The sequence below is a fragment of the Rhea pennata genome, chromosome 1 (assembly GCF_028389875.1).
Source record: "Rhea pennata isolate bPtePen1 chromosome 1, bPtePen1.pri, whole genome shotgun sequence".
Classification (NCBI taxonomy): Eukaryota; Metazoa; Chordata; class Aves; order Rheiformes; family Rheidae; genus Rhea; species Rhea pennata.
Window position 1 is genome coordinate 17,530,286 of NC_084663.1, and position 26,875 is coordinate 17,557,160.

At 33.4% G+C, this 26,875-nt stretch overlaps 1 protein-coding gene across 3 annotated transcripts in view; it reads left to right on the plus strand.

The window, feature by feature from the left end:
- Nucleotides 1–26,875, plus strand: part of TBC1D22A (TBC1 domain family member 22A) — a 186,731-nt gene that overhangs the window by 87,502 nt on the left and 72,354 nt on the right. The window contains exons 10-11 of one of the 3 annotated variants that reach the window (XM_062582762.1): nucleotides 3,705–3,780; nucleotides 19,541–19,668. In XM_062582762.1, the coding sequence (XP_062438746.1) occupies nucleotides 3,705–3,780; nucleotides 19,541–19,668 (204 nt within the window). Of the gene's footprint in view, nucleotides 1–3,704; nucleotides 3,781–6,748; nucleotides 7,171–8,082; nucleotides 8,622–19,540; nucleotides 19,669–26,875 lie in introns of those variants that run through there. The other 2 variants (XM_062582772.1, XM_062582782.1) reach the window with 2 other exon arrangements.

Below are 26,875 nucleotides of genomic sequence, written 5' to 3' on the forward strand. Positions count from 1 at the left end.
GCACAAATTGAAAGTGTGACTCCAGACTGTGTTAATTTGCAGATGAAATAATAGACTGAATCGGAAAATAAATAAATAGGCAAAAGATGCAATGAACAGCAAACTGAATGTTTTACGATCCAAGATAACAGTTTTGGATTGCATTTCTAGGTGTATGGAGTAAATGTGGCTTTGAGAAAAAGAACATTTTCAGCTTGGTAGATCACAGTTGGGAGTTGTGCTGTCTGAGTAGTGATTGAAGTGATGGTGTATTTAGCTTTGGGTTGATTTGCGCTGTTAAATATGTGAAGATCTGTTATAAATTAAATCATTTAGCATGTTGTTGCTCTCCTATGAGTACTGTATTACTTCTGGAAATAATGACTTAAATCAGTATAGAAAAATTGCAAAAAACTCAGTTTTTTATTGTTAAATTGCAATTCTGTAAATAAAATGAAGGTAATGTTTCCTAAAGATGCTGCATCCCAGACATGATTTTTGATTCTAATATAGGAATGTGCAAGACTCATATGAAAATCCCAGATAGTTTTCCTGTTGTCAAAATAAGAAGGTGGTGGATCATATTCTCTGAGAGACATCTTAGTCTTTCAATTTTGACATTTTGTGGCAGTGTAAAGAATGTTTAGGTTCTGTTTGAGATAAAAATGCCAACAAGATATAACAACTGCCTATTTCCAGTGGGAAATTCCAAAGTTCAGTGATTTTTTTCTTGCTTTCTGGTCAACACTGTTTTGGTTAGTACACTTACTCCTGTTATCAAACTGTGAAAGTGCTACTGTTAGTCCAATAGAGAACTTCAATTATTTAAAGACTATTGTAGTCAGGAACAAGTGATCCCAGCACTTTAGAATTCATTGGAAAAAGAAGTATTCTTTACATTCTGTATTAATTCAATGTGACAGTCTTTGTTTAGAGGGCATGATTATGTGGAAATGTATTCAGTTACAGAAGATTAAGGGACAATCTATTATTGTGCTGCTGACTAAAAAGCAAGAAAGTAGGATTTGAAATTTGGCCTTAATTTATAGGCATCTTTCTCACTCTCAGAAAAAAAATGGAAAATAGGGATTCCACATTCTCATGCTTTACAGCCTTTTGAGAAGAGAATCTCAGGCAGTTGTGCTCTGTAACAAAGAAGCTTTCACTCTGGTGAGAATGGCCTAATCATGACCTAATCCAAAGATCATGCTTAAGCTCATGTTTTTTTCTACTGTCTCATCAATGTCTTCACATTGCTTTATAGAAAGTTTCCTACATTTTTATGTTACATTCTCTTTCTTCAATGTGAAAGATTCCCTTCAGTGCAGGCTGCTGAATGTCTGCTTTATCACCTTGTTTACTTTCTCTTCAATCTTCTTTCCTGGAGCTCCATACAGATACTGCATGGACTACCCAAAATCTAATTTCCTTTTTTGTATTCCTCTTTGGTTTTCAGTGTCCCCTAGCAGCCTTCCAGTTCATTTCAGACAAATCAGACTATTTGCCAAGCTCTTATTTTATTTATTCTGCATCAACTTTATTATTTTCTAGAGGGAAATAGTCTAAACTATGCTTACATTGTACTTAGAACTGACAGTTTTATCTCAAGAAGGAGATATTGGAGTTGCATCTTAGAGGAGATATTAGAGTCAATGCTTAATGTTCTTTAAGATCATTGGCTCAGCATGTAACAGCAGCCCAAAAGGCTACACTGGGCATCATCAGAACGGACATTGAGAACAAAACAAAAGCATCATTTTTTTGCTGTATAAACTTTTGTTTTCCATATAGCTTGAGTACTTCGTACAATTCTGGTTTCTCCAGCTCAAGAAGGATGTAGCAGAATAAAAGAAGATACAGAGAAGGACAACTGAAATGAGAAGGGTGGGGCAGAGGCCTTTGTCAGAGGAGAAGCTACTGCCACTGCAGTTTGGAGAAGAAAAAAAAATGAGGGAGGATATGATCCAGGTCTAAATATAATGAAAGTGGATAAGCTGGATGTAGAATTGTTACTCAAGACTTCTGCAAGACAAGAAATAGAAGATACTCTACAAAATCAGCATGATATTAGATAAAACAGATGCACATTCTTTATTTAGTAGGTGAACTGGAACTTGCGCCATGGGAAGCTGAGGGAGATAGTAGTTCAGTTGACTTATGGTGTCTAATGACCTCCAGAAATGAGGAATGTGAAATGGCGGAAGCCCATTGTGGCATGGCAGTAAAGGGAAGGAGGGAGGGAAATCACTTAAATTGTGAAAGTAAGTGAAAACAAAGAAATATAGAGGAAGAGGAGCTTTGCTGATAAAAATGAGGAATGCTGGGGACAGGCGAGATTGAGATTCCAGAGGGGAACAGAAAGGGAGATTTTAAATATCAATTAACTTTAGTTTATATATTGATTAGCTCATAATATTTTGGAATCTGGAATTTATGATCACCTAATTGTAGCTTTTACATAAAATAATGTTGGGTTTTTTTGTCTTAATTTTTAAAGTACTTGTAGTTCTTTTTGCAATAGTCACATTTCCTTCTGCTTTCCTTTCTGTCTTGAATTGTATCCTGGTATACCTTTTTTTTTTTTTTTTTTTTTAACTTCTGGTTATATTCCTGTAATAGAGAGGGATTAAGTTAAATTATGAATCTCCATGTTAACTTTGCAATTAGTGACATAATAGCCTAGTTAAGTTAAAATTTAAAGTAAAAAAAAAAAAAAAAAAAAAATCCAACACTGGTGAAGATTTTGTTGGCATAATTTTTTAGAATACTCACTCAGCTCACCACTTGAGTTTTGTAGAGGAGTTATTTAAATCATAGCACATGAGACCAAAATCATTTACAGTGGTTTTCTGTGTATGCAGTGTGTACATGAAAACAATTATAAATAGTAATTTTCTTTTAAAAACATTGGTTATTTTTTTCTTTAATTTCACTACATAGAAAACCATAGTAACATGACTTTAATGGAGGAAGTTGTTACCAAATATTTAGAAATGTTACTGTCTATTTAAAGAATATATATCTCTAAAAGACAGATGACTTCAGAGATAAATTGGAGATTACTTTCTTTTTTTTTTTTCAGTTTGTCAAATGTTATTGTAGAGCTACAAACATGGACTCCATAATTAAAAAAAAGTTCAGTTAGAATGAATGCATTCAAATAAATACGTGCAATTACCCTGTTGTTATAGCTATGTGTATTCAGTTTTGATTCATGATATTAGTTGTGACCTTGGTTTCACAAGAGTCATGACTCCATTGAATTAAAAGTTTGATTTCTTATGCCACTGGAAAATACAATTTTGAACCCTTACAGATCAAGTTCTTATCCTCTCACTGATTAAGTTCTAAATTTTCATGCTTCCAGTATTTTTGTTAAAATTGTAAAAACTTAAAAATCTCTAATATGGCAGATTTTATCATTTAAACCACATTCTTTTAAGCTCTGTAGTCATCTGTAATATAGCTATAACTGCATTGACCATAGCAAGTAGAGAGCAACTGAGACAGCAACACCTCTAAGTTATGCTGTTGGAGATTGAGATTCTAAGTAGGACTGTAGAATGTGCCCATCTACTATTTAATGGTGGAAACAGGCCTAGAAAATGTAAAAATGAAGCAAAGCTTTATCAAGCATAGAAAAATATATGGGTTTAAATAAATAATTAAAGGAAAAGAAATTTTATTTTTCACAAACTTAAACTTGTATATGGTCTCTTCTTTAGGATAATTACACATTTGCACAGCCTGGAATTCAAAAGAAAGTGAAAATGTTGGAAGAACTTGTTAGTCGGATCGATGGTAAGTCTTAAAAGCTCACCTAATTTCCAAATGGTGTTTCATTGGAAGCGTTTAGTTAAAACGTTTGCAAGAAGTCAAGCCAACATCATTACAGTTACCTGTCATGGTAGTATAACATAGCCTTCCTCAGATGAGTTGTCATACTCAATCAATTTGTGGCATGCTGGCCTTTGCAAGATCACTGTCGTGTATCATTTAAAAGAAAGCCACTAGAGCATGAACCACTTTCATTACTTTTTATTAAGGCAATATAATCAAAATTCAATGGCAATTTCTTTGCAGCAGAGTAATGGCCACATACAGAAAGCAGCCAGTATTCATTTCACATTGAGCTCAACGATTGTTGTAATTCGAGAGAGTCACAGTGGTTGTTTATGGTTGTCCTTCGGCACTATGTTTTGTGCCTTTGTGCATCATTTTGCTATCTGGAAAGCCTGAATAATTTCTCTATGGAATCCAATTAATTATGAACTCTGGAAATAACATCTTTAATATTATAGATAAATTACAGTGTGTGCAAGGGTAATTTTAGATTATGCTTTCATGTTTTAGCAGGGCACTTTGAAATATTTTCTACCTTCATCTTTAAAATAATTCCCTTCATGAAATGCTGACTGTCATATTGCTAGAGCAGAGTTTAATTAAATGAAATGCAAGAGATAATGCTTGCCCATTCTAAACATACTCTCTTGATAGTTCGTTAAATTAATGAAAAGAGTATTAACAAAATGTTGCCCAGAAGTACCAAGCGTATATTTGTGACACCAGCCTGTCAATGATGAGATAGAAAAAATATTTCTTCTATAGCTTACTACTGTATAATCTTCTTGAAAAGATTAATTTTATCTTTTCATTACGCATACTGTGAGCTTTCCTTGTGCCAGTGCTTACCATAGCATATTTTGGTTTGTCCTGCATGTATTTACATCCTGAATATTTGATGCAGCTCTTTTGTGCCCTTTTAGAGTGTTAAATTTTTTTATTCTCAAAAGATAAGGGAGGAAAACAATTACTTTCTTTATGTAGTATTACAGTATAAATGTAAATTATATAAGACTTGTATATATTTTTATTTTAAAAGTAAATGCATATGAAAACCTAAGAGAATGCTTTTGCAATGTATAACCCATACTACAGCAGAAGTTTTATATTAAAATATTTCTAAAGCAATGTATTTTGTTACTTCAGAAACAATCTTAACCTCTTACAGTGTGGCTTTTTATGTGTGTTATTTTGTGCTTATATTGATAGTTATGTTTTCATTTTAATTATTTATAGAAGCAGATACTTGTATATTAAATAAAGGAGGTTTATATATAGGTTTAGAATGCCTACAAAATAGACTTCCTAAATTCTCAGAAAGCATTTATAGTAAGTTCTTTAAATCCAAGTGTTTTAGATGAAAAATATCATTGTGATGATCAAACTCATTATTTTGCTTGATAAAAATAGACTTATATTTAAGACTTTAAAGTGTAAAGAAAAAAAAAAGTTGTAGCAAGTAAATCTTTCCTCTTCAACTCTCCTTTGCCAGACGCTGAAATTGAGAGTAAAGGATTTGTCTCTGATTTTTGTCTAATTTAAAACAATTGGTAGTGTCTTAATAGGACTATATTTAAGAGGATATTATTGAAGTAGTACTACATCAAAAATTGTTTATTTACCTTACTACATGTAGACACAATTTCTTCTTCAGTATTTCTATTGAGCTAAAGTGTATAGCATTCGGTAAAGGAAGCAACCTAGAATTTATCAATACAGGGGATATTTTACTGTGAGCTACGATTTATAGCAGACCATGTCAGTATCTACAACTGTGAGTAACAGCCAGGGATTTTTAAAAATGAAAGTGGGTACTGAACAATACCCTTTCTATGCTAGAAATACTAATTTTCATATGCTTAGGTATCAGGAGTATTTGCTTGTTAATGTTGATTCTTTCTATTATCATAAAGAGTTAGAAAGTAACATCTTAAATTAACCTCATTACCTCCAAACTTTTTATGTAATTGAGTAGTTTAAATTTGCCTTCTTATTTTGAGCAGTACAGCTGAAGGAAGGAAAACAAAATCCAAATGTTAAGAAATTGATTGTCTTACGGTAGATATATTTTACAGCGCATGTAATCCATATGACATATCTGTAGCATATAATAGATCTTAAAGGAAATTCTTTTAAAAAACAGTGAGGAATATAACATTTTGAAGTGAGTGAAATTTCATTACTGCTATTCTATAAAAATGCTTGAAAAATATAAAGTATTTTAAAAAGATTGTGTTCTTTTTATTTGAAAAGCAAACCTGCAGAGTTGGAAGACATTACAGAATCCTGGAACAATTTAGGTTGGATCAGGCCTCTGGAAGTCAAGTTATCTACACTCTCTCAGCCAACCACTTGCTAAGTTGACAGGGCCAATTTAGGTTGGGCTCCTGAGAGCCTTGCCTGGTTGAGTTTTGAGTAACTCCAAGGATGGAGATTGCATAGCCTCTTTGGGTACTGTTAGAGTTTGACTACCCTCATTGTAAAAAATATATATTTTTTTCTGACTTTAATTAGAAGTTCTCTTTAAGGAACTGGTGCCCACTGCCATTTTTTCTGTTCACCCCTCTATGCTCTCTCTTTAGGTAGTTGTAGCACTAAAATCTATCTGTAGCCTTTTCTTCTTAAAACCAAACAAACACAGTTCTGCCAGTTATATGTTGTGTACTCCAGCTTGTTAACCACTTTGGTTGCTCCAGCTGCCTAATCACTTTGATTGCCCTCCACTGGACTTACTCTTGTAGTGTCTTAAAATTGGACATAGTGTTGCAGATGTGGCCTCACAAGTGCTAAATGGAGGGGAAGAATCACTTTTTTTGGCTTGCTGCTTTTAACCTGGCTACCCTCTTGCTGATGAAACTCAATATATGGTTGGCTTTATGTGCTGCGAGGGTGCACTGCTGATTCGTGTATTCCTGTTGTTCACCAGGACCCCCATGTCTACGGCTGCCTTCCAGCCAGTTGGTGGTGTTGCGTGAGGCTATTCCATCCCAGATAAAGGACTTTTTATTTGCCTCTTGTGGACTTCCAGGGTTCATGTCAGCCCATTTCTCTGACCTGTCGAGCTCCCTCTGAATAGTAGGACTGACTTCCAACATATCACCTGTTCCTCCCAATCTGGGATTGTCCATGAACCTGCTGAGAGTGCCCTCTGTGCCATTCTCCAGGTCACTGATAGAGATGTTAGAAAGTACTGGTCTCAATATTGTTCTCTGAGGCAGTCAGTTAAACTTTGTAATGCTGTTCATAACCTATTTACCCCAGCAATCCAGACAAAGCTTTGGTTTGAATAAGATATGCATTTTTCAATATTCTTAGGGCTGTATCTGTTGCCTTGGAAGTTTATCCTCTGTTTCTCTCCTTTTTTTGAGAAAAATACACCAAAATATACAAACAATGAAAGTTTTAGTTGTTAGAATGGTAACAGTGATGATGCATAAAAGACAGAATGTGAGCTGTTTTGTTTTTTTTTTTTTTTTTTGAGGAAGCACAATATATTTTGATTAAATTGTATTTTCTTGTACTTTTCTTTGTTACTTCTCTATATTTATACTGACTCTGATGTACTGCTAAAGGCAAATACTTGGTTGGTGTGAACTCAAAAATTTTGGTTTTAAAAAGGAACCTCCTGATTTATATCTACTGTAAATATCCTTAATTGCCGATTAAGATCATTGTAGGAGAAAATAATGTTATTGCTGTGCCACATTATTTTCTTGATGTTGAATAACTGAATGATGAGGAGAAACTTAACATAATGAGTAGCTGCTTGAGTGGATGAAGCTTGTACAGCTTGTTTGCTAATCATGATGGGTTACCAGCATTTGAAAAGTGGTATTTGCCCTTTGAAGAATGTTGATGCATTACATTAGTGATTCAACCAACCTTCATTACCCCAGTCTCATGGATCAGAACTCCTCTCAAAGTAACTGTCCGTGTGTGCACAGTACAGAATATTGCAGTAGACCTTAAACAGCCAAGCTACTCTGTTAACCTAAAGATAATCTCTGCCTGTTTAAACTCCAGAAGATGCATTTAATGAATCATTTGTTCAGTAGAATTTTTATGAGTTTTTTAATAGAACTTTGTTACAGAACACATGGAATTTGAAGGTAGAAACATCATTCAATCTCATTTATCCTCTTGTTGTTGTCATTTAGATTATTCTATGAATTACAGAAAAACACTGAGAGGAAGAATCAATAGGTAACTCAATAGGATAAAGTATCTGCTATAACTAATTATCCTTTCTATTTTCCGTAGCGCTTTTCTGCTGTGAATTGGGAACCATCTCATGGTTTGTTAAAGATCACACTTATATGGGATGTTATCTTTTAATATTACTTCATTTAGGCTACAAATCAAAGAAATATGTAGATATAGGAATGCAGAAATTAATTCAGGGCTTGTGCTTTTAGAATTTATTGATGTTTAGCATTTGACTAGCTTCATGCTTCTTCAGTATAGTAAAAGACGTCTGGTAATTACATTACAGCTTCAGAGACTGATTTGGAGAAGGCTGAGCTTTTTTATAGAAATAGTCTTAACTAAAGGTATTCTTACACATGATACTATAATTGAGACAATTTCTGTTTTACTTGAAAAATAAAAAATATTGACGATACGATACTTAAGACTGTACAAAAGGAAATTTATGAAATTTTACAACAGTAGAGTTATTTTGGGGGCTAAGTGAAAGGATTCAAAATGTTACTTTATTCCAATTATTTAAAAAGGTAGATTATTAATCGTTACATGATTGTACTGTTCGGGAAAATATTTTTGCTTATGTCTGGTTGAAGTTAAAATATTCTCTAATGTCTTTTTGAAAGTATAGTATATTAAGGATTTTACTACTTTATTTTTATTATTTTTTTTTATTGCTACCATAGCATAAATGATTTTTTCTATTTGCTTTGAAAGGAATGTAATTTCTGTAATGCATTTTCTTTTAGTGTTCAGGCTAAATTAATCTTGGTGTCACTAATTGTAATTTATTTATTTCTGTCTTGGGATACAAATGTTTTAGTTGGTCAAATGTTTGCACTTCTTTGAATAGTGGCACAAATAATGACTTCTTAACCAAGCAACTTGTAATAAAGTACTTCTATTTCATGAACTTTAATTTATATCTTGTATATATTTTTGTTATATAAAACATAGAAAATATGATTTTATATATAAATACTTGTTGCATATATATGTGCAAGGCAAGTCCTTTATGAAACCTAGTCAATTTAAAAACTTTAATTTTTTACTGTATTTTTATTTATACGCAGTGAAGGTGCTTGTTTATTTGCACCATTCTATGTAGTTAAATCTAAAAGATTATCTGATACAGTATTTGGTGTTTATGTGTCATATTATGGTTTCTTATTTATAAAGCATCCTCCATTAGAGTATGATTAGTGTATATGGAATTATTTTTTGTAATGTCTGTGTAATTGGAGCATTGGATCTAAAAGAGTTGTGTGGGGGATTGTTTTGGAGTTTTTTGGAGTCCAGAAATCATTTAGGATTTTTTTCAGAACTTTGGCTTAATGTGTAATATTCAGCAGCATACACAATTCTGCTTCAAGTAACAGTAGGGATCCTTATGAAAGATTTACAGACTAATTGTATTTCAGTCCAGAATTAGTTTGCTTTTCATACCTGGGTAAATTAATCTCTTGCAAGCATTATAATAAAAGTATTAAAGAAAAGGCCTTAGAAGGACCTATACAAAATTAAAATTACTGGCAGAAGACCGAACATTTTTCCAAATTACATTCTCCCTGTCTAGCTCACTAAATGTACAGCTACTAGGACTTTAGGACTTTGAGAAAATATCCTCTTCATACATACAAGATGTGTGTGATACACTCATACTAGAAAAACCCCAAGAGGCTGATTCCAAAGCTGAGACTCTGATATTAAAAATGTCAAGAGGCTGATTTCAGAGCAAAAGCACTAAATACATGCCAGAGGAGGAAGAAGGGGAGAACTAATTGCCTCAGTTTGCGAATGAAAGCAACAGTTCTGTGACCCCCAGAACAAAAAGGGGGCAAAAGAGTTTTAATAATAAGCAGGAAAAAGTAATTATTTCACAAACATAGGAGAATCCTGTGTTGTTGGTTCTCAGAGTGTTACTCAGATCTACTATCTGAGCACAGGAGGTCAAAAGCTAAATATACAGCCTGTATTTCTGGGTGGAACTTGAATTTACATGTTAACATTCAAAGTACAATAAATAACAGTGATAACAGTGTCTGATGAAAACCATTTATAGACTATTCTCCTACACTATAACTGTGAACGTTCATAGTATTAATTTTTCTTAATACTTTCCAAGTTTTGCATCGTATTTTTTTTTAATTTTGCTCTGAAAATAATAGTTCTTTAATATTTAAAAGTTAGCGTTTATACAGATCAGTAAGTTATGATCAATTTTACAGTCAGTCGTAAATCTTGCCAAGATTTCTGAACTCATTAATAGCATAGACATATATTCTTCATGGTAAAACATAAAAGTATACTTTAAAAGTAGTGTTAAATGAATAATATTGCTTACAATACCCAGTGAGCAACGTGTGAAAGTGTACAGGATAATACGGTTGTTATCATAAAATCAGATGAAGGTAAATACTGAAGAGCTAAATAAGTTGACATTACTAAAATGAAAAACTGAAGCACTTATAGGGCTCAAATTAATTGAAACGATTATGGAATGCTTACAGGATTTTTAATCACTTCAGCACCAAGCTGTTGTATAAAGATGGGCGAACAGAGAAAGACGATATTAATCAGTATAATTTTCAACAGCAGCAGGGAATTCTAAGTAAGTTGCATTTCCAATTCAGAATGTTTCTATACAATATAAAGAAAGCAAGTCTTTTTTACTATTACAATTAAACTTTATTTCATATACTTAAGAACAATTTTAGTTCCAAATTGGAGGTATCAGTACAATGCTTTCAATATAGTTAATCATGAACATAGTTTTGCGCACACAGTTAAGTAATCTGTACTTCAGAAATCATTAGTATGATTGAATACATAACGAAGATTGATCAAATGTCACCTACTACCATAGTTTTGTCATCAGTTGTATGAAAACCCCAAATTAAAATTTTAAACCAAACAAATTAGTCTATATGTGTAACAATATACTGAGCAGCTTGCTAATAAGTTTTACAGTAAGAAAATATGTTTGTCTTGGTTAATATTTTGCCTTTGTGAGAGATTTCAGATATTTGTAAACAAAAAAGGAAAATGATTTTTTCTCTGTAATTTAAAAAGTTCAATCAACACAGAGGCTGCATATCCCTTAGCAGTGAAGAGTGAAGCAAAGAAGGCATTCAGTAATTCTGCCTTCTTTGTATCCTTTGTCACCAGGCCCCTGCCCCATTCAGGAGCGGGCCCACATTTTCCCTAGTCCTCCTCTTGCTGCTGATGTATTTGAAGAAGCCCTTCCTGTTGTCCTTGGTATCACTTACCAGATTTAATTCCAAATGGACCTTAGCCTTCCTCATCGCATCAACCTTTAATGAACTAACATTGTATAGTCATTTCTCTTAGAGACTAAAGGCTGCTGAAATACTCCTATGTTCAGGGAGAATTAATGTTCCTATTTCTTTTCTGCTTCCATATACTGTTGTCCAAATTTCCAAGAAGAATATAAACTACCTCATACTACTGGGGAATAAAACAACAACAGGAACAACAACAAAACTTTAACACCAGGAATTATGTTGTTTTGAAAGAACAATCTGCCAGCATAAAATGGCTTTAAGTTCAGAAATTTCTGTAAATTTTAAAAAAATACGAATAAAAAACACAGATGATCTCTCAGTGTTTTCTCTGAAGAAGCCTTTTCACAGACAAGTGATTGTACACAGAAGGATGTTTCAGAGCAAGCAGTTAGTAAACCTTGAATAAAATTTGTATTAACTTGGTATGTTTTAGAAGGAGAATTATAATTTTAATTATGTGCTGCTTTCTGGGGTTTCCATATGCTTATATAATTCCAAGATTGTATCTAGCTGGATTGTAGAGGTTGGCTCCTTTTTTATGTTCATTTTGGGTTGGTATCAGAGGAGTTACTCTTGTGTTGTCCTCAAAGAATTGTATTCATCTTCATGAAGATGCAGTACACTTACTTTTCTTCTTTCTCTATATAAATATTTCCTGTTTATCATTCAGAAATTCTTAGGTTAATTGTATTTCAGATAATTTTAACAATTAGTATTTTTATGTTTACAATAAAATACATGTAAATATTGATAAATGTAGTTAAATATGTATTGACTTGTTAAAACTTGTATTTTACATTTATAGAAGCTGAAAGTATTTAACAGAGGAGATTCATAGTATTTTCTGCAGAAAATATTCTGTGCTTTGTATCATTCACAAAGTCAGAACAGATGACCATAATGGTTCCTTCTGGCTATAAATCTATAATTACTGCTCTAAGGAAAGAAAAGTCTTTTAAAAAGTTATAGAATTTATATCACTCTAATCTTGCATTTCATTCTTTGGGGAATAACTTATTTTTATCTATAAGCTATATGAGAAATTGCCTTGTTGGTTTCATTTTTGTGCAAATAATTAAATCAAAATAGCTTATGAATTACTAACATTTTGCAACTCATGATTAAAACGTTTCTTGAATGTTTTGATTCACACTTTTTGATAGTGTGAATATCACTGACTAGCATTTAAAGTACATGAAAGAATGGAAAGGTAAGATGAAAGATTATTTTAATTATTTGTCATGATTTTCAGTTGTAAAAAAACTGTTTAATATTTGTGCAACAATGGAAAAGGATTATGAGTTTGTTACTACTTATTTAAAAATCATAGTAATGTTATAAGCTGTCACCTTGGTGTTTTTTAGTTTTCTTATTTTCTCAAGTCATTCTGTAAATGAAATTGGTGCTGTTACTGATGTCTGATCTCTAGTCATGAGTAGTCCAGCAAGACCAAAAGAAGCATTTTAAATAGTGTTTTCTCACTTTTTTCATGGTAATGGGGGCCCTGGTTCACCTTTCTAACCTAAAACTTGAATTTTTACAAAATCAAGGCACTGTACTTTCATGTAAATGAGCTGGACCTGTGGTCTAATGAAAAATGAACTCCCTTTCCCCTATGAGATTAATCTTACACTTGCTGGGACCTGGAATAGACCTTTTCAGTATCCAAACTGGATGTTTTCATACTTTAAAAGTTATTCTTAATTTTAGGGCTTTTTCAGGTATTTCATATAGAACGCATTCTTCTCATACTTACACTTTGGTTGCGTGTAATGTCTGTGAGTTGCTACAAGCTTCAGAAGTTCCAGAGCAAATACTGATGCTTTAACAGATACTGTCAATTGGATTCACTTGCCATACTATTCTTATCTGCAATGTAAAATAAGCCTTTGAGAATGTTGTAGAAGTTTCAAATTAATGCAATTCTTTCTCCTCTTCCTTCCTTTGCATACTTCTGCCCTCTTCCCTTTTAATGTATTTTACACAACAGTTGATTGCTTCTAATTAGTCTGTACTAGATATAATCTCGCAGGACTGGACTATACTAGACCTTCCAATTCTACCATTTCCATTTGTTTTCATTTAGCTGCTGTTTTTAACCAGCAGATGAGTGTTACACATACTCTGGCAATTACAGAGTTCAGAATTTTCTAATGAGCTTTTTCTGTCGCCAAAAAAAAAAAAAAAAAAAAAAAAAAAGAAAGAAAAAGAAAAACTAGATATCTATCTTGAAACAGTTCACTTCCATTTCCAGTTCAAGATAATGATGTTGATACTAGCAATGTAGTCTTTGCAAAAGGGAGACTGGTTCACATCTTTTTTGAACATGCCTACTTCATGTACTGACTGGAACATCTTTGTAATCAGGTTTGTGATGTCCTACAGAACACCTTAATTGAATATGGTGATTCACAGAATACAAAATACTCCAAATATGACCTGATCTCATCAAATCTAGTACAAAAAATTGGTTATTTTGGATATTCCTTCTTCCAGAATATCCAGCAAAATTGCATTCTATTGGATTCCTATTTCAGTCTTGGCTCAGTGTCAAAATGAGTTTCTGCATGATTGTTCTGGACCAAGAAGTTACCTACATGATTTGAAATGAATATGTACCATGTTTTACTTCTGATTATGTGTCTTCCATTTTGTGAATGTACTAATCAGCTTTCCTTAGAAAGTTCATCCCCTGTTGTCAGCAAACATTAAACAAAGTGTGCATATGAATGTGTTCTACCTGACTTCTGTCAACTAGATCAATAACAGATACTTATCATATTCCTATTTGGAGAGCTCGTTTTGGTGATCTGGGAGCTCTAGACCTCTGTTCACGCGCAGAGCAGTGCGTCGAGGTGTCATGAGACCATCGTGCTCCTGTTAAAGTGCAGCCGGTCTGAGGACACCTCTCTCAGGAGCTTTGTCAGGTAAGGCCTTAAGGCCGTGAATGGGCAGGTGGAGCTGCTTCAGGCAGCCTGTTCACAATGCAGTGCGCCACATCCCTTTCCAGGTGCGGTTACCTTGAGGTTAGCTTGTTCCGGTGGCCAGCAAGACATGCCAGACCTTCTGTAGAGTTTTCTGCCAAACTTTTCATAACCCCCTAAGAAGGAAATCTGATTAAAATTAAAATGCTTGTTCATCTTTTCAGATTTCCAGAGGCAAAGCCTCACTGCGAATCTTTCCATTAAGCATACTCTGGCATTTTATTTACACAGGAGAAGAAGCTGGTAAAGATCTCTTATGTTTGTTCATGTCTGTGGATGAGAAGTTATAAGGGATTGCTTTGTGAACAGAGACTGTAAAACCAGATAATTGACTGTATGAGCACTTGTTGCCTGTCTCAAATGGGAGCCTTCATAAACAATCAAGGCTCTGCAATGGCTCAGAGGTGTTGTGGACTAACACTTATTTCGTGCACCTGCTGGGTGGTCATTCAAAACTTGAATTCATACCTTGCAACAGCTGGATAATGCTTTGGGCATTCAGAACACAGTGCTTGGCTTGGACGAGCGTTCATTCGGTTGTATGATCCAGTGATTGTTTTGCCATCTATAGTGGCGTTGGAAAAACTGCATATGTGTATATAGGTATGCGTACATATATTTTATTTGGAGTGGTCTCAAAAACACACTCTCTACAATTTTTCTGTAGATACAGATAAATTATCTGTGTGTGCATTTGCTATTCATTCTTAGCGGGTTTTTTGTTTGTTTGTTTGTTTGTTTGTTTGTTTGTTTTTAGCATTCCTGGACACTTTTTGCAGTTGAGAGAATGAAGACTAGAAAGCATACAAGGTCCCCTTATGTTTGTGTGTGGCACAGAGCCAGGGAGGTGGCATAGGCACTGCGTGTGCACTACTATACAGGGACTGCCTCTGGCACGTGCATATACACTCAGTAATGTACAAACAGAAAACTGTTTGTATTTTTTTTAGGTGAAAAATTGTATCTTGTTGAAAAGCTTTTCATCTCTGAAAAAAAACTGTATCTGGTTGAAAAAATTTTCATCTCTGAGATGTGCTTGCTATATTTAACTGTATTATAGTATAATACTTGAAGGCTGAGTACTCAGCCTGAAAAAAAAATTTATCAATTTTCCTCTTCTTGTCCCTTTTGTCCTTAATTCTCAAATTCTCCAGTGTATTTCATTTCATTCTCATCTCAGATTCCTTCAGGGTATTTTCTGTTGTATTTGAAAAAGAAAACTCTGTTACTTATACTGCTTTTCATGTAAATTACAAGTAATTATTTTCTTTTTTCAGTACAGAGGCTTTACAACTGTATCACGTATCTGTTCAAAATCATATGGACAGCTACAGCATTTTGTCTATATTTTTTGTTTATGTTGTTAAAATCCAGAATTTGAAAGGTGATGACATTTTATATAGGTTTAAAGTTGCAGAGGAAAATATTTTATCTTTTTTTAAATGAAGATGTGAAGTACATGTGCCAACAGAGCAATAATTCAAGAATTTGCAAAATGTCTGTAATTGCTAAAATACTTTTAAACAAATGTATGGTTACATTCTAGAATTTGTAACACTTACAAATTCCATGTGATAAAATAGATGAAGAAGAAAACTATCATCTATCTACATTTAAAATAAAATGTAAAACTAGAAAAGATTAGAGATTCCAAACTTGGAAAAAGAAAAAGGCAGGGAAGGAGGGGAAGGAACATGAGTACTTTGGATATACTGCATCCTTCCAGGATTACTCTTCCCCTCCTCCCCGCCAACTACATCCTGCCTATATTAAACTATCACTTACCACAGTTTGAATAGCAGCCAACATTTACAGGCTAATCAATCGGGAATAGCAATGTTCACCTTTTTATATTCCATTTCTAAATATTTTGGTCTTAGTTGCATCTATGTAACAAAGATGGCCAATAGAACTGAAAACACTGAATTACTAGATACTAGAAGAGTAGGCGATTGGAATAGTAGGCATTGGCTAATACCAACTCCATCAGAGCCACGTTATTTGTCGATTGCATGTTTGCTCTGTAGACTGTTTTGTTAAATTTTATAATGTTGCTGTTAATACTAATCAAATTTTATTTTCTTTAGATGACAAGTATAGGTAAGCTTTTTCATAGTTTTGTATGTATATAAATTCCTATGTTAGTATTTAGTTGGAAATATATGCATACCTGAGAATGTATATGTAGGACAAGGTAAATGTAGGTGGTGTATTTATTTTCCAATGAGGTATAGTTTTTTATACTCAGACCTAAGTTTAATTTCAAGTGTTCCAAAGATATTAAATAATGCAAATGCACAGCTAGGATATCCAGATTGTGATCACTCTTGCTGCCATTCAGTAAATTATTATAGGCTAGAATGTTTTAGTGTTGATAGACCCCCTGATTAAACTGACTCTAAAGAAATACATTTATTTCTTTTTTTTTCCTGGATTTACACAGGGCAAAAGGTTTTCTTTTTTTTTTTTTTTTAATGTAGAATTTCTTTTTTCTTTCTTTCTTTTTTTTTCTTTTTTTAATCCAGGAATATGCATTCTTAATTGATTTCTTAACAGAATTTTGGTTATCTTAATTCTCAAACTTGTCACAAGTTTGTTTCTTGATTTATTTTTGTTAAAGGAAGGATCAGATAGGCTTCCTTAATATGTTGATGTAGAAAAGTGACCTCAAATACTTTGATGATAAAAACTCAGCGTTGTCAAGTGTACCTAAGAAGCTAAAGATCCAAGTCATCCTGGATGTCAGTATAAGACACTAATGAAAATATTTCCATATGAAATCAGTGTTCATTCTAGTAGTAAGGTATGTATCTACACTCTCTACAAATCCCTCATATTTACATACCTCGGTTTTAGAGATACTTCCTTACTTACTTTTTAGGGCTAACTGTTATGCAAATAGCGTAGTAAAAACTTGTAGCATCTTATTAGTAATCCACTGTAGTCTCCCATCCTTCTGGTAGCTAGAATCTTGTGCTTTACCAGTAACTGGAGGTTCGTAATATTTCTTAGAGGCAGTTACTAGAGTCTCAAACTTTCCTCATTTTTCTTGAAAGCAGTTGATGGAAGCTAAGAAGATTAAGTCCGCTTCTTTCTTTGTAAAATCACGGGCTCATGCTGAAGTGGAAGTTGTGCAGGCCTAAAGTTTTGCAATGTTCTGCTGTGTCAGAAACTTTTAGCCCTTGTTAGATTAATGAATATCTAACTGTGGAAGTGTGTGTTGTCCTGTTTACACATTAATAATAATAATATTAATAAATTTAATCCTTGGCAGTCTGTACCAGGTTCTTTTCATTTTTCCTCTTGGATTTATCAGATGATAGATGTAGTAATGTAATTTTGTGACTTTTGTGATCTCCCCGCTCTTAATTTACTCAAATTCTGAATAATTATAAAAGCATTTTATGTAGTACACGAAATATTTAAGTTCTTCTGGTGATACAGTACTTCAGAATGCATGTATTTTATATTAATCAGACAATCTACTTAACCAAAATTTTCTTTGTGTATAGATTTATTGAAACTATTGGGAAACGTATTAAATAAAATTCTTGATTCTTTTGCATTTTTTATAAAGACTGTGTTTTTAAAAACCGTAGCATAATTTTATTATCAGAAACTGCAGTATAAGTATTTCATGAAAAATACTTGAGGTCTGAAGGTTGGCAATAATTATCTCTTGCTTGTTCATTGCATATACATACTTATGTCCAGAAATGGAAAATTTAAATTGAGAATTACCTTTATCAGTAAAATAGCTTCTACTTACAATTACTTACAAAATAGAAAGAATGAGCCTGAAAATCAATGTATTTTGTATTCCAGTCTTGTATCAATTGTATATAATGCATAGAGTTTAGTAGACTGTTTTTTAACATAGAGCAGAAAGCAACTTTCAAAAAATTAATTAAGGCTATTAAAAACTGTAGTTGAAATATCACAGTTTACACAGTTTATTGTTCTTCGTTACTTAAGTTAAATGGCTGTGAGTAATCAAGTGTGATTTGTTTCTGCTATGTGAAGAACAAAAGTGTTAGGTAGTATTTGAGAATTAAGACTTCTGTTAAAAATAAAGCTGACTTTTTGTATCCTGCTTGGTGTAGTGGATTATCTAATTAGTAGTCTGCAATATAGGTATCTAAATTTGATATTTTTAAGATAACATTAACATAGTATCTCACTTCAGCATATTAAACTTTTGGGTAAATTTGCCTGAGCAAATGCAGATGCATGGTAGTAATTCTGCACTTTGCCTGAATAGCTGTTAGTGGCTGTGAGGCGTGAAGGCATCTAACCATGTGGAAAATGAAAATAGAAGAACTTCTGAAGCTTGTACTCCCTTCAAAATCCGCACTTTTAAGTATAAATTGCCTTGATCTATTTTTAAGTCTGTTTCTCTAAGGTAACAGGGCATATGCGATTACCATACCTGTCCCTCCTTCCAGTAACTTTTCAGGCTGAAAACTTACTGCCTCACCATTTTACAGAGGGACAACAAGCTCTAACCGTGCGGAATTCCACAACTTTTATCAGCTCGATTGTTGATAGAGAAGAAAGTGACCCAAGTTAGTAATGCTGCTGAGGAAGGGCTGCAGAGCAAGGCCAGCAGGTAGCTGTTCCTTTTGGAGGGCTGGCTACAGCTAGATCCTTGGAGTGCATGAGCTGAGGAGCTTGTGGGGAGCCCAGGAAAGAAGGGGAGAAGGTGATGCAAGGACATTAGGTTTGTAGAGAAAGGATGAAAGTCACTGGGTATTGGGACTGAAAAGTGGGGGTTATTATGGATAGTGGAACATGGATCACACCATTCTTTCTTCTAAAACTATTAAATGCAAGTTTATAGGCACAGTATGCAATGGTAATGCAGTTGTACTTACTTGTACGCATAGCGACTGAGAAGGAGAGGGATTATGCAGGGGTTGATGAGATCACTTAAAAGTGCACCCATGCAGGTGAGTATCTCAGCTTTCAAACAGTAACAGAATTTAAAATATCACAGCTAAGAGCAGTTGTTCAGTTGTTTAATTGTTTAAGCCGTCTAGAGGCAGAAAACTAGATCCGGTGTAATGTTTAATTAGTCATTTCTACTTTTTAGATTTTCATTTAGTTGTAAGAATGTGTATGCACCACCAAATTTTATCTGTCTGGGATGGGAAGAGTGTTTTATTTTTTGGACAGTGAATTTAATATTTATGGACTGAAGAAAATGCCTGTTTATTCTGTCTTCAGAACAAGTTCATAGGCACTTGGATCAGCATGAAGTGAAATACTTGCAATTTGCTTTCCGTTGGATGAATAACTTGCTGATGAGGGAAGTCCCCTTACGGTGTACCATCAGGCTATGGGACACATACCAAGTAAGTATTACCTTTACACATTCACAACTCTGATAGTATGTTTTAGACATACATAGTAAGGTTTTTTGCTTGTTTAGTGAACATTTTGTATCAGTGTCATCTGAGAATTATAATAGTAAAGGGGAAAGGTCTTCAGGTGATCATTACCACTTAGAAAACACTTCATGCTTTCAGTCATCCTGCTCTGAAAAAACAAGCAGAACTTGATATCATCACAATTTGTTTTTTGTTTAATTGAAGTGATTAATACCCTCTCCTAACTCTTCAGCGAAGAGCAAAATACTGTTTTACTTAATAAGTGCCCTCCATTGTTTCTACGTTCCAGATTTCTCCCTGTCCTCCTACTTAGCTGCTCACTCCAGTACTAGTTTCTAGTCTCCAGTTCCCGAAGCCAATGCTCATCCTTCAGTCGTATCTTCTGTCTTATTATTTCTCCTGACTAGACTCCTTATATTACTGAACTCTCATTGAGATAATTGTTTTTTCTCAATAATTTAATGCCCAGCTGCCAAGTGGGCAAGTGAAAAAACTCATGTCGGGGGAAAAAGAAAGTTTTCCTGTTCTTAATTCTGTTTCTCGATATTCCAGTGACTTCTGGTTGCAATTTTTAATATACATTTAAACAGTGCACTTCTATTTAGTAGATCTGATGTTAAAATTAACTAAAAAAAAATCTAAAAGCGTAAAAATAATTCATGAGAAATTTCAGCTGAACTAGTTTCATAAACATGGGAGTAACTGAAGTAACTCATAATTATGTCTCAATGAGACATAATATCTTTAAATATTGGGGTTGTTACACCTGCTTGTTATACAGCAGTGTTTAGTTAGTTTAGACCTTAATACCAGAAAGTACATTTAGATCATCTATTCAGACCTCTGACAGAGAATTACAAATTGCTTATTTTTTCTTTCATAGTAGAGCCCAATAAGTTGTTTCAATAAAGTGTGTTTTCTAGAAAGACATCTGAATCTGATATGAAAATGTCAAGGTGTGAGGAAGCTATCACTTTTCTTGCTACTCTGTCGTTAAAAGTTTTATTTGATTGATTATTTTCAACAATTTTTTTTAATTAAGTTTGATTACTGCTTCCATTTGGGGTTCCTTCCTATTTCCCATTGCTTTCTTTATCTGATGATAATCTATTATTGTCCGAGAATAATCTATTATTCATTTCAACATCTGGTAGTGCATGGTATTTTCTTCCATTGAAAGTAGTTAAACTTCATAAGATCTTTCTGATAAGCTAAAAGTTTGAGGTAGTTGTGTTTCACTGTAGTTAATTTCTCTGATATTTGAATAATTTTTGTTACCATTGCTGTAGCATTTCAAACTTCTGAAATTTTTCACAGTGTTGACTCTAGCACTGCATTTGGTACTTGATCATTAGTCTCATCAGTATGCTGTACAGGTAGATGTAAAATCTCTTCCTTGCTCTAGTTCACTGTGCGGATGCATCCAAGGATTAGCTGTTTTTGCCAAAACTTCACTTTGAGCTCGTGATATGTGAGCTGTGTTTCCTCAATATTTTTAAGAAATTTCATCTGAAGGACCAAGCTTTTATCTTACTTTCTTAGATTATTGCCATGCAGAACATAATCACTTGTTATCACTAGTCTATAGGCAATTGTCATGCTCCAGTTCAATGGGATCTTTATCCATAATTTGATATTTCTGAGATTCTAATTATTAAATTCTTGTTTGGAGAAAATATTGCTGTATTATAGTAGTCATCTATAGTATTTAAAAACTAATTACTTACCCATTCACATGAGATTCTGAAGTAAATCTTTTAAATGAAAGTTTCTCGTATCATATGACTAATTTTTTGTATGGTAAGCAACTGTATAAGGAGTAATTTTTTTCTCTTTCGACTCAGTACGTGCAGCAGATCTATATTATTTCTTAGGTTTGGTTATTTAGTATACTATTCCTATGCACTTTTTACTTAATAAAATATTTAAAATTAGTAAGGATATCTTAATGAAGAAGGTCACCTTCTTCAAAAACTAAAACAATGTTACAAATTGCTTATTAGATTTCATTTGTGCTTATAGCAAATATCTTCCTCATCCAATACCAATAATAAGACTAATAAATGCAGTGTAACTACAAGAGCTAGTGGAGTTTGTACTGACGTGTTAAGCAGTAACATTATAGATTTCTCTACAAATAACTAGTCACTAAACCATTTTGGTTGCATATGATTTTTAACTTAATCATTTAGCAATTGTATTGGCAATGTTCAAACTACCACTTTCCAAATGGGAAAAAGATTTGGAGATGGAATTTGTTCAGTTAGCTTTATCTTCTGATTCATGTTTTTAACTGTAAAACCTGCTATAGGCTAAAATATCATTTTAGAGATATGTTGGTAAAGAAATTTTGCTGAGTCTAGCTATGGACCTGTGAGGCTGGATTTGAGAGAGGTATTTAAAATTAGTAGAGATAGGTATGTAATAGGATATCGTATTTTTGAAAGAAACTTTAGCTTTCTAGGCATAGGTGAGAAGACAAATGCTACTAATAATTGCAAGAGTCTGAATATTACTAATAAATTATAAATTATTAATTTAATTGCTTTCCTCAGTGTAATCAAGGGGTAATGATGCAGTTATCAGGCTTGGTTTTGCTACTTAGCTTCTTAAGGAAAGAAGGTATGAAAATTTGGAATTTTTCCTTGAATTTCCACAGCAATGCCTTGCTCTCAGAGTAGAGCTCATTTTCTCATGAGCAGAGGGGGTTTCAGGGGCATGATAGCATACTTAATATTCTGCTATTTGATGTTTCTTACTGTGATAGATAACTGCTGCTGTTTGGAATTGTTAGACTACCATTCTGTCACTTGATATTTTTTGCAGTTATTCTATGAACTTCAGTGCAAGTAGGAGTGGACACTTAAATGATGTCCAGCTATATCTTGGTTTGTACGGTAACAGAAGTACTTTAGCCAGGATCTTAGCTTCCATCTAGTTTAATTCTGAATTCATCAATCATTTGTTGTGCTCTGTGAAGTAAGTCATTGCACATATAATTGAAAATACCTGTATTTGAGCTAATTATAGTTGAGGAAGAAATTTTTTTGAAGGTTCTTGAATCTTTCTTTTTATTTAAGTACATGCTCTAGTATTCTAAAACTGTATTTCTGAAATCCATTAAAATACATCTCTGTCTTCTTCTTACATCTCTGTAAGCATCATGCTTACATAGGATGTGTTATAAAACTTTATTAGCCTTTTTTTTTTTTTTTTTTTTGCTTATTTTTCTAAAAGTGAATGCTCTAAGTACCTTGTCTGTTCTTTCAGAAGTGAGATTGCTTGGTGAAATTCCCTCTAGACGCTCACATTCTAAGTCTATGGAAATGAATTACATGAATGTTCATAATCTTTGTCATATGTAAAAGGTTTCACAAGCTAAAATAGTGCAATACAAGATCTGTTTAATCTTTTTATTATCTCCTGCCTTTTTACCCTAGATGTTGTCATATTGTTTGCCTAAAGGATGGGTAAAATAAGGTAACATGATGGCTTAATTATTCAGAATATAGCAGTGTTTAACAAATTTTTCAGCATTTATGAAATAGAAGCAGGTTTTGTATTTGTTCCTTTCCAGAGGGGCTTCCTGACACTCATTTAAACACTTCTTGGTATATTTGAAACAATGGCTTTGCTTGGCTTCTGTCTCTGACTTAAAAGGCTCAATATGTTGTGTTAGAAACACTAGAGTTACCTGTATGCTCCATGGTGGTAGACCAATTTCTGTAGTAGTACAGTCTTTAGTTTTAACTATCAGGAAAAAGCCTGTGTCCTTTTTTTTTTTTTTTTTTTTTTTTAATGTTTAAATGTTTAATTCTAAAGCGTGTCTGACTGCTGGGCATTTGGGAGCTGGAAGGCAGTCCCTAACAGTACCGTCAACATCAGGTACTCTTCCCAATATGAGACGTTATACTGACTAATTTTGAAATGGGCTAAGAATTTTCATTTGCATTTCAATATTTTTTAAAGTTACTTTTCATGTAGAATGCAGTGCCTGTATTTTTCCCATGCTATTTCGCTTCTACTCTGCTATTCTTACATAACTTTTGTGCTGTCTTTCATCCATCAGTTTCTCTGTGTAAATAAATCTAAGGAAGCACACAATTTGCTGAAGAGACCCTGTCAGACATTAGAGAGTTAAAAACTTACTCAGACTTTTGCCTTTGGTAAAGTCTAACATTTATCTGAATCTGAAACTGTGGTTTCTTAAAAAAAAAAATGCATAGGACGTAAATGTTTTATAGAAACATGAAAAATTGAATCTGCCTAAGATCATCTTTTTATAGAAATTTAAAAGGTAGAAGCCTAATTCAACAAGAACATTTTAATTTTTTACTGTGTTTCCAGTCAATATAAATGATCAACTAGACACTCTAATTCCCTGAATATGAGGTGATTTAAGTCTGTTTTCCAATAGAGTTGTCCCGTGATTAGTGTTCATTTAAAACAACCAAAAAAAAAAAAAAAAAAAAGGAAAGAAAAAGAAAAAAATCGGAAGTTACAACAGGAATTTATTTCTCAAAAGACATTTGAGAAACTACACAGGAAAGGTATTATTGCTGCCATAGTCTCAATCAAAACCTAAGCTAGCTGAAATGACAGAGATTTTAAGGAGACTACTGAAATTAGATTTTATTTTCATAACCAGGAGCCCTGAATATTTTTATGGCATTTTTAACATCTCTTTTTCATATTGTTTCTATGATATTAAATAGACATTGTTCTCATTCTTTTCTTCAGCAAGAGCATAAGGGCTCTCACTGTCCTAGTGGTGTTTTGTTTGTTTGTTATTTTGCTTTTGTTTTATTTTTTTCATATAATATGGTTTGAACCATGAGAATCTTTGAACTAGGTTAGATCAAGTGGACAGACTAAAGAGAGTGAGAGTAGAAGACTGGAGAAGGTACAGTTTGATATACCCTCTAATTTTTTAGCAGACAGAAACTTTATCAGTAATTTAAGCTATAATTATATCCCTGTCTGTCATACAACTAAGGAATGTCCAACAAGCATTATTAAATAATTATCTCTTTTAAACATATTGTACTGTTGTTTTTTGAAACATTCTGTGGCACTGATTTTTGCAATTTCTTTATGCAGTGTGAAAAGAATTCTCTTCCTTTGAAGAATTCCTCTTATTTTTTTGATTATGAGAAATAGTGTCAAATTACTCTACTCACATTTTCCACACCATTTATTTCAAAACTGTTTTATATCTTTCTTTGCTATTATCCCCTTTTCAAGTTGCAAATTTCTGTATGTATAATAGCTATTTCATGACCTTTCTGTGATTCTGTTTCTTCTCTGTGGAAGATTACAGATATAATATATTATTTTTGTCATATGCTAAATAGAAACTTCTTCAAGTTGTGAGCACACTATTGAGTTTTGAACATTTGCAGGTAACTGATCGTAGTTAGTACAACTTGCCTTTGAGTGGGTAATGTATAATACAGCCTCAGGTATGTACTCTTTGCATTGTTTTTCTCTGTGTGTTTTTCTGTGATTATCCAGATTAAATTTCATTTGCAATTTTATTATTCAGTAACCTGAGTGCTCTCTGGAACTTTTGGGGAGCCAATTTTATTTTTTAACCAGTAAAGCCTATTCTGTTATTTTGCGTTGTTACCAAGTCTGTTCAAGATGATTAAGTAATATGCACAAATCTTGATCTGTTATTTTTATCTTTTGTTTCTTGTATTTTAATCATACTTTACTTCGTGAATGCTTTCTATCTTGTTCCAGACGAGCTTAACTTTGTAAAGAGTATTGTTTAGCAACCTTGGTAAAAAGATTTGGACATCTGAATGTTTAATATTCAATTACTAAGATATGGGTAAGATCGTATCCTTGAAATTTCTAGGCATTTGCCAGTTTATTTGAAATAGCCCAGTGAGTTGAGTTAAACATTTCTGAAGTGGAGGAGACAGGTGTAAAGAGATACAACCTTTCCTGCCCAGACATAAAGTATGTTTGTGAAGTTTAAATTTTCTTAGGAAATAAAGCTAAAAAATACTATGGGACCAGGTAGGGACTTTTTTTGTCCACCTACCTTATACTATGAGGGAAAACAGCTCCTGGATTCAGAAGCATCAGAGGCATCTGTCCTGTGCACTCATGCCACCCCCCCCCTTTTTTTTTTTTTTTTTTTTTTTCCCTCTTGGGGATAGTTTTACTACCTTCCTACCTGACCACTTGAGTTCATTGCCTACCTGTCTGCCCAGCTCTGATCTTCCCCACTTTCACTAGATTACAAAAATATCTTTTCACACTATATGCTTTAAAAGTAAACTTAAAGTATTATTTAAATCAAATTTAATCCTTGGACACAGGAGGAAGATGTGAGGCAGAGAGAGAGAGACTCTGACTACTTGTACCTTTTGCTTAAAAGCATGGCAATCTAAACATGTTCCTGTTTAAATGAAATATCCTTATTCTATCTCAGCATTTCTCTAGAAGTATCTAGGTCTTTTTATGTTCAGCAAGGCGGTATTTTCCCCTATCTCCCTAGATTCCTGATACATATAGCTTTGAACAATTGAGAAATTTTTATACTTTTCATAGAATCATAGAATCAGTAAGGTTGGAAGGGACCCCTGGAGATCATCCAGTCCAACCTCCCTGCTCAGCAGGGTCACCTAGAGCATGTTAGACAGGGTTGCATCCAGGCGGGCCTTGAAGATCTCCAGAGAAGGAGACTCCACAACCTCTCCGGGCAGCCTGTTCCAGTGCTCCAAATCTGCCAGGCAACTGACTCTCATCACCTTGTACCCCAGGAAGAGTTATTTTCCTACATAAGTTTGTTGGTAAGAGAGGAATTCGTTTTGGCCTAAAGTGTCTGGTCAGCTGAATTTCTTTTTAGGTTCACACTTTAAATTTAGAAATCTTAATCTTAGAACTGAAGCTCTGAGTTTCTTCAAACAGTGGGTTAAAATTTGACAAGAATTGTCCTCGTTAGGACTTACTTTATTGTTGCAGGGAATTATATTTTAGTTGAATAGCACTTAAGTCAGTGACCTGTTATTGTTTATCTTGTGCTAACCAAAATCTGAAATAACATAAAACTAAAAGAAGGTAAAATATTTCTCTAAAAAAAAAGAATTTATCTTGAACTGCCTGTATAACTTTACGTACAGTCTTTAATGTACATAATAACGGTGTGCACAACAGA